General features: G+C 35.4%; 1 protein-coding gene across 4 annotated transcripts; it reads right to left on the reverse strand.

Annotated features, from left to right (window-relative positions):
* Positions 1-359: 359 nt before the first annotated feature.
* Positions 360-4820, reverse strand: LOC130554373 (gastrula zinc finger protein XlCGF49.1-like). Of its 4 annotated transcripts, none has more exons than XM_057333973.1 (3): positions 4780-4820; positions 3265-3327; positions 360-2663 (listed from the first exon to the last, which is right to left on the reverse strand). In XM_057333973.1, the coding sequence occupies exons 2-3, from the start codon at positions 3287-3289 to the stop codon at positions 1915-1917; spliced, it is 774 nt and encodes a 257-aa protein (XP_057189956.1). In that variant the 5' UTR covers positions 3290-3327; positions 4780-4820; the 3' UTR covers positions 360-1914. The 4 variants fall into 4 exon arrangements, with proteins under 4 accessions (XP_057189956.1, XP_057189959.1, XP_057189960.1 ...); XM_057333976.1 differs by having other exon boundaries at positions 4790-4802; XM_057333977.1 differs by lacking the exon at positions 3265-3327 and having other exon boundaries at positions 4780-4807.
* Between the last annotated feature and the right edge of the window lie 4285 nt (positions 4821-9105).

Consider the following 9105-nt stretch of genomic DNA (forward strand, 5'->3'; position numbering starts at 1 on the left):
TGTTACAAAAGCACGTAGCACCATTGACTTTACACACAATATTACAATACTACATTATTATACAATATTAAAGGGAACCCGGTGTATAGAGAGATGTATGGCTTAATGCGTTGTAATAGCCTTACACTACTAGCATTTGTCGTTAGAAACACATCAAATATTTTCAGCTCTTAAAAAAACCCTAAATGTAATACTCATTTTAACCTAAGGAGGCCGCCATGTTCTTTTTCGATGACGTAAACTGGTTGCAAGCACAGCTAGGCAGCCAAACTAAACACCGACAAACTAATCAGTTCTTCAGTAAATATAAGGTTCTATAGGATAATATATATATGTAACAATGTTCACAGCAAGGAAGAAGGAAGAGGGAACCGGCGAACGTTGAACAACAAAACTTTAATAAAATAAACAAACAACAAAACGGAAGTAAAATGCCGGCAGCTCCCTCACGGTCGACTGCCGGTCACACATAATAAAACATAACGTAAAGTCCAAGCCTGGTTCTCTCTCGTCCTTTACTGTTGTCGCTCCTCCTTTTATATCATGCTAAAAGAAGAAAGAAAGAAAATAAAGATGCTATTTGGTGTATTTTCCTACATTTTAATATTGTTTGTCAGAAACAACACAAACGTGCATATTAATAACCAAAATCATTTTGAATTTATCATATACACGATGTTTTAGCCATTATACAATGCATTTTATCCAGATTTTGACTTTTTGATGTTGATTTATCCACATCAGTAGCCTAACGTTCTTGTCTTCTCTCCCTCGGTCATTAGCTGACGGGGGCTAATATTCACGTGTGCTCTAATACAGAATAAATAACCAAACCGCAAGCATTATTATTGTGTTTATCAGTATATTCTCATAATGTATAAAGTATATGATTATGGTGGATGCTGATGTCTTAAATAGTCTTAAATGTCTCAAAGATGGTAGTTTAAAGCTATGATTTAACGCACGCTCACCTTGAACAGACGTCTAATACTGAACGCGTTCTTCTTTTATGGCTGGCAGGCTGGCTTGTGTCAAGAGGACATACCGCCACCTGTTGTCCCTGTGTGTTTGTATATCTGACCTTATGTTTTACGTCTCATATTTTACTGTTATATATGGAAAACGTGTGTGCTTCTCAGTTGCGAAAGAGAATAGATTTAGGTCGCAACCATTTGACGTCAGAATAAAAAAAAAATGGCGGCTTCCAAGTAAAAATATTTCTTCAAAGTTTATGAATACTGTGACAGTTACACTGTTTTTTTATTTCACAATTATAAAGTCAATGCCATTGTTCATATATTAAGCCATACATCGCTCTATACCCAGGGATCCTTTAAACAAAATTAGATACATTGAAAGTCCAATACACGAAACAGCCATTCAGTACAACATTTTTCACAATTTCATGATTAACAATCAGCAAAATATATACTATAAATGACTGACTTTGGTTAAAGTAAAAACATGTGACATTTATACGCCACCGTTAACTTCCACAAACTTAAGCTTGATTGCTTCTGCGAGCAAATTTCAACAGTTAAATGGCCCTATTTCCATTTTCTTTTCAGCCGTCCTATTAGTATTGACTGGTTTAGCTTTTTGAAATACCTTGTACAACAACTCAATTTTGTAAAATTCCCATACGGCAGTGGAACTATGACCTCTATCCACTATGCAAACCTGCTCTGTGGTTCTGAAAACTGTGAAAATCCAAGATTTCATTCACATGCAGTTTCAAATGACCAACACTGCTAAGGCTTTGTAACATTCAAAGCACACATGAGCTTTCGCACTGGTGTGTATTTTCTGATGATCTTAAGGGCAGCACAAACAGAACATGAGTGGAGTTCTTCATTGCCATAAATGTCCAGGTGCCTTTTTAATCCTGCTGTGAAAGGTTTTTAACTACAGTGATCAAATGGCCTTTTCAGAGTGTATTCTAAGATGCTTTTTAAGATGCGACGGCCGAGGGAAACACTGGTCACACTGAGAACATCGGTGTAATTTCTTTTGAGAATGTATTTTCATATGCCTTCTTAGGTTACTTGGTAGTTCAAACATCTTTCCACACAGATGGCATGTGAAGGGGTTCTCTGCAGTGTGAGTTTCTGTGTGATCATTTAGTCGTTTTCTGTGTGTGAAACTCATTCCACACTGTTGGCATGTGTAGGGCTTCTCTCCGGTGTGAATTCTTATGTGCTCCTTAAGATGTCCTTTCTGCGTGAAACTCTTTTCACACTGTGGACAGGCAAAAGGCTTCTCTCCAGTGTGAATTCTTGCGTGTTCGTTAAGATGTTCCTTCTGGGTGAAACTCTTTCCACACTGATGGCATGTGTAGGGTTTCTCTCCGGTGTGAATTCTTATGTGCTCCTTAAGATGTCCTTTCTGTGTGAAACTTTTTCCACACTGAGGACAGGCAAAGGGCTTCTCTCCAGTGTGAATTTTCATATGATCCTTAAGATTTCCTTTACATGTAAAACTCTTCCCACACTCATGGCAAATGAAAGAATTTTTGGCTTCAGTCTGAGGTCGTATTTGTGATAAATCCTTTTTGGTCTGTGCGCTATTACAATCATTTTCTCCTGTTATGAAATCATGAGGTTTCAGATTTTTCTCCTCCACTTCTTTTAGTTTTTCGCCTTCCTCTTTCATTTCAATGAGCTCTGTAATAAACAAATGTTAAAAAATTAATTAAAAGGGGGACTGCTGTAAAATAAAGGGAAAACAACTTTTCCGATATATGTCCAATATAATACATCTCCTCAATAGAGCTCTGGCAGTCACATGACCTATTCTGTTTATACCGCCATGCTGGCAGAAAAGGACAGCCGGGAGCGAATACGAAATGACTGGCGCCAGCATGAGTTTCAAGGCAACAGTTCACTGCATACTTTAATTCAAAAGACATAGACCTGTGCATAGCAAAACGTAATATATTAAACATAACAAATCCCTATAATGCCCCTTTTAACGTGTATCAATAAAGAAACAGATACATTTCCTGACCTGCAGGATCTTAATATCTACAACTATCTCATCAACTCTTTAAAAGCCTGAGTGGTAAAAATGTACATGAATTTTGTAATGGATTTTCAACTTTGGAGTCTGCCGGCTTAACCTGCTTTGTCGTCATCATTGGAGGGGTAAGTCAACCGTGTTGTTAACTAACGTAACCGATCCTAGCTGTCCTTGTTTGCACACCTAACTGTGCTTATTTAAACCTAGATTTAAACCTAGAAAATAAAAAGTAAGACACACACTTACCTCTTTCATTCATTGCAGTGCACATCACTTCTTAAAGGTCCAGTGTGTAATTTTTAGGAGGATCTATTGACCGAAATGCAATATAATATACATAACTAAGTCTTCAAAGACGAAGTGTTATGTTTTTAATACCATAGCATGAGCTATTTCTATCTAAATGCATCGCGGGTCCCCTTACATGGAATGGGGTATATGCACACGGAGCGATGACATATGTCCGTTAAAATCTGATAGCTCTGATCAGCCAGCTCTGATACATCCGGCACACGTAGCGTCCATATCAAGCAATATCATTTTTCACTCGATCGCTTCAAGATGCACATGGGATTACGGTCACCGACATAAGTCAAATTATCACTACATCATACATCGGCAACCAAAAAGGAGAAGCGCTTCAGGCTATCTGTTTCAAGCTACATTCACAAAGATGAAAAAAGCTAGTACATTTTTGCAATTACTCGAGGCATGATCATTTTGATGATTTTCTTACTAAACACATTGTTATCACTGCGATGAAAAATGACCTCAGCGCAATGAAAGCAGAAGTGGTTTAGCTGGCTGAGATTTTAGCAGAAGTACATCATCACCCTGTATGCATACTCCATTCACCATGTTGTTTCTACAGTAGCCCTAAACAGACAGACTGCTCTACAGAGCATGTTTCGTAAATACGTTATCTCCTTCGTTAAAGAAGCCAAAAACGTGACAACATTCTGTGTCAGCCACCATAGTGCTTCGACGGGGAGGGTGGAGGGTCTAGGTTTAAGCCGTGTTTGCGAAACCGGGCAATAATTATCCATGTATTATCAAGGTGGATATGCAGAATTACATTTTAAAACCTATTTTAATATTACAATGTTTGCTGTAATGCTTGAAATTATTTTTGTAGACCAAAACATCATTTTACCAATATATTAATTCATTCCAAAAGTAGAATATTTTCTTAACTGGATGACTGAATAGTAAAGAGACAAGAATAGACCTCAAGAAGCTGGTTGATAAAATGAATGATTCCAAATTCAAGGCCAAAGTTACATTGCATGCCATTCCGTTTTTATTCTAAACGAGTTTATTCTTACATGTGTTAAACCATATAAATAAGCCATGACTATGTGACGCTCATTTTCTATTGTATGCTCATATGCATACGGAGTCTGAATAAGATTCTCGTGTAGGTATAGAACGCTGACAGCACGGAAGACGGTCGATTAGACCGATATTAAAATGACCGGTAATTACATCACCTTAACACTCCACGTAATAAAATGACACTGCCCTACAGAGCCATTATTATGCCAACTTAATGATAACCGATGCAAGATTTTAAAGGAGTTTATGTTGCGCTGTCAGCATTTATCGCAAATCATTACAATAACACAGAAATATTACAGTATAACAATAATTCAAGCTACATTCGTTTTTTATTATTCAGATAATCAGCACTGCTTTTGGGGGGCATGTATATTTACATTTAAAAATCGTATGAAGTTGTTAACGTTTTATAGTTTAATATACCTGAAATTACATTGCGTTATTACTTTCCTCTGGCGAGCAGCGGCGCAGCTTTTATGACGCCAGAACAGCTACTCGAGGAAGCAAGCAAAATAAAAGTCTTACAAATGTTTTGTAAGTTTTATTCAAAAACTTAAAAAATAAAATTACTTTAGAGGTGTAATAGCGGATATATATCTGGCATTTGTAGTTTTAGTACCACTAATCTTGATGACAGTATAAAGTAGGCCTAAATGTTACAGAAATGAAATTATGGCATTGGCATACTGAAACTGAATTACTCCGTTTAGTGTGTAATGTTGCTGCTTGAGCAAACATCTGCAGACTCACAAAACAATGTATGTTTATGTCCAAATCTGTTGTGACACTTTCTGCAAATAGCTGGAGGTGCTATAACCATGACATCCATGTACATAATCAGTACCTAACGTGCAAATAAAAAACTACATCAAATCCTATCCACTTAAAAAGGGCTTTTATTTTGACTGTCTAAAGACATGTTATGATGCAATACTTCTGCGACGCTGTCCATCGTGTGTTGTTGGTCGGGTATGGACTTGGGTTTATCCCTCCAGCTAAGGAATTTACAAGATTAAGATTCAATGTGGATTCAAACATTTGTCAAATTTGCGAAGTAAGGTTGTTACAGTGACTTACCATGGTAAAAACAGTTAACCCTTCCAAAGCAAATGTAAGTAAACGATAAATAAAATAAATGTTCAGTAGCCTACTACGAATATAAATTAAATTTTATGATTAGATATTTAGCCTACAGTATTTTTGTACATCTGCAAATGTATTTTAAAAAGGAACTGAGAAATTGCGTTTAAAAACTCACTCCAGGTTAACAGTTTAAATGCATAGACATTTTAAATGCATAGAAACATTAATATGTTCATTTAGAGATGACAAGCATATGCATATTTGTACCTCTTTGTCAGATTTGTGGTTTTTGGTTTCTTTAGCAGTAGCTGCTCCGTTCCGTGCTTCACACGCCCTTACGTCTGTACGTATGGAGGACTAAACCTGCAAAAATTATAAATAAATGAATGTATAAATAAATAAATATATAAACGAATAAATGTAATAATATGAAAATAAATACAGGAATGAATGGTTTGATAAAACAAAATAATTCGTTTTAGCTATTATTGATCTTAGCTTTAACTTTTCTTTTCATTTTTTAAATTGATTTATTATTTTTTGTGTCCATTTTTAATTATTTTTAATTATTATTATTTTTTATTTTTAGATTATTTTATTTATCCTTTCCTTTTATTTTTACATTTATTTATTTATACGTTTATTTATTTTTATATTTATTTATTATGGCATGTATTTATTTCCACTTTTATTTATTTATTCTTGTATTTATTCTTACTTTTCTGTGTCTTGTATGATAATTAGATGGGTTGGTCTTGCCTACTATTGGTTCAGCTAGATTGAAGCGTTTGATCGATTACTCTTGACTTGTTTTGGACTAACGTCACGTCACTCACTGATCGTTTGCTTCGTGTATAACGTTAAGTAACTATGGCGGGCGCACAATTAGCTAGAGAGTTACAGCATTTAGCCAATGAAGTCGATAACCATGCATCAAATGACTTGTGTCATTAGATTAGGTGCTTTATTGATGATTTATTACAGATTGACGGCGAGATAAATGACAAGTTCTTCAAAATCTGTGCGAGTCAGGGGTGCTAAGGTGGTGACCAAGTTCCGGTTACAGGTCCTCTGCCAAAGAGGTGCATGAACGACCTCAGCAGATTCGTCGATTCTGAAAGCACAAGACGACTTGATATTAAGATGTCTAATAAACACAGACTTTCTTGTTACATGATTTTGACATTCTTGTTAAGATTGCAAATTATTGGTATGATCGCCCGTAACGGCTGAAGCGAGGTGAAAAAATAAATAAAGCGATTTGACACGGGATTCGTACCCATACAATAAAGCGAGGCAGCGTGTCACTACGGTAACAATCACACTAAGCTATTTCGCAATGCTAGCTGCTGCGGATCTTTGCAATAATATCAAGATGTCACACAACAATATGCAGCTGGATGAATCAAGGGAATATGCCCGTTTTAACTTGTGACCTCTGTGTTATTTATCTCTTATGGAATGTAGTTTACGAGTACCGTTTAGTAACCACGTCTTTTTAGAAGGAATGGTTTCCATTTGATGGCCCCTGTAGTGAAAGAACGATGCTCATTACTACCGTGTTAACTTGTGACTTAAGTTCACTATGTCTCAATTCATTTACATTATGTTACATTAAATCTTTACGCTTTTTCTAACCGAAAGGCTGCTTATAACTATCACTTTGACAAAGCGTTAGCTTGCGACTTCGGTTTACAAGATCATCTGTGTAGTTAAACCTTATTACATTTTGTGCTTTATGATTTTCACCAGTTGAACTGTAACCCACCATAGCATAGCACCCTCTGACTCGCACAGACTTTGAATGTGCTGCAAAGAGGCTAACAACCGAGGGAGAACTTTGTCATTTATCTCGCCGTCAATCTGTAATAAATCCTCAATAAATGCATCTAATCTGAATGACACACAGTCATTTGATGCATGGTTATCGACTTCATTGGCTAAATGCTGTAACTCTCTAGCTAATTGTGCGCCCGACATAGTTACTTAACGTTATACACGAAGCAAACGATCAGTGAGTGACGTGACGTTAGTCCAAAACAAGTCAAGAGTAATCGATCGAACGCTTCAATCTACGCTGAACCAATAGTAGGCAAGACCAACCCATCTAATTATCATACAAGACACAGAAAAGTAAGAATAAATACAAGAATAAATAAATAAAAGTGGAAATAAATACATGCGATAATAAATAAATATAAAAATAAATAAACGTATAAATAAATAAATGTAAAAATAAAAGGAAAGGATAAATAAAATAATCTAAAAATAAAAAATAATAATAATTAAAAATAATTAAAAATGGACACAAAAAATAATAAATCAATTTAAAAAATGAAAAGAAAAGTTAAAGCTAAGATCAATAATAGCTAAAACGAATTATTTTGTTTTATCAAACCATTCATTCCTGTATTTATTTTCATATTATTACATTTATATATTTATTTATTTATACATTCATTTATTTATAATTTTTGCAGGTTTAGTCCTCCATATGTACGAGCCAGAGTCGTCTGTGAAACGGATGAACATTTATTTTTCAAATGTACTTTGGTTTGTTTATTTCTGAATGAGATATTTAGTTGGATAAAACAAAAAATTACATATGTCCATCTTTTACATGGGACATGGTAAATTTTGGAGGACAAAAATGGAGATGTTGTCCTAAATTGTTAATTATTCCTATTAAAATTCTTTATTCACAAATGTATTTAAAAAAGATCCATCTTTAAATATGGAGGCTTTAAATATTATGAAAAGTCATAAAGCACAGAAATTATTGGAATTATTTGCCCTACAGTGTATTTGTTTTTGTTTTTTTACTTATTTCTATTTTCCTTGTATTTTTTTGGTTCTTAAAATTTTCGATTTTTTGTAATGCTGCTCTAAATTATCTTAGTATTGTAGTTATATCATGTTGTATTATTATGCATAGTCTGCAATGACTTATAATTGAACCTAAAAAAAAAAATCTAAAAGATCAACATTGTTCATGGTATGTTTTATACAGACACTCGATTCATTACTGCCATGTGGGCATCTCACAAACAGTACAGACGCCGTTATTTTAGATTTAATTGGCCTTGTGTTTGCACTTTGCTCCCGAAAGTCGCTCATCGTTTGCATGAAGTTGAGCAACGGTCACTTTCGTCGAGAGGGCTCTATGCTGCCGATGGGGCGAGTGGAGCTCCACTCTCGAACAGGAAATACGTCACCTCCACTCAATAATAAAGAAGGGGCAAAATGGCGTCGCTGAGCTCTCCGAAGTTCGAACTTTAACTCGGGTAATTTATCTCAGCATCCCTACACTACTTGCAGACTGAACAGACGCTGTCAACGTGCAACGCAAGCACAACGCATATGGCTTCCGTGAAATTAGACTGAATAAACACGATGGATTTATATATTTTTGACGATCAATATTGATGTCTCGCCAATGTTAGCTGATGTTGCATGAATTTCTTTAAAATACAGGTTTAGAAAATCCAATTTTTTATATAATCCACCGAAGTACTGAAAACCCTGATGTTACACACCCCGGTACCGTAGGTGGCGATATACGCCTAAACATGTTGGTTGCGACCCGCCATTAAAAGGAAAGAAGGAGAAGAACGTTCGTTGATCGTTATTTACTGTTACTTGCAGTTGATGTGTTTTGTAAATATA

The sequence above is a fragment of the Triplophysa rosa genome, linkage group LG5, assembly GCF_024868665.1.
Source record: "Triplophysa rosa linkage group LG5, Trosa_1v2, whole genome shotgun sequence".
Lineage (NCBI taxonomy): Eukaryota > Metazoa > Chordata > Actinopteri > Cypriniformes > Nemacheilidae > Triplophysa > Triplophysa rosa.

Bases quoted from the DNA above. Each gene is read 5' to 3' on its own strand.
- LOC130554373 (XM_057333973.1), bottom strand. From the start codon at position 3,289: ATGTGCACTGCAATGAATGAAAGAG. The intron at 2,664-3,264 runs GTAAGTGTGTGT...TGTTTATTACAG, and splicing joins CACTGCAATGAATGAAAGAG to AGCTCATTGAAATGAAAGAG.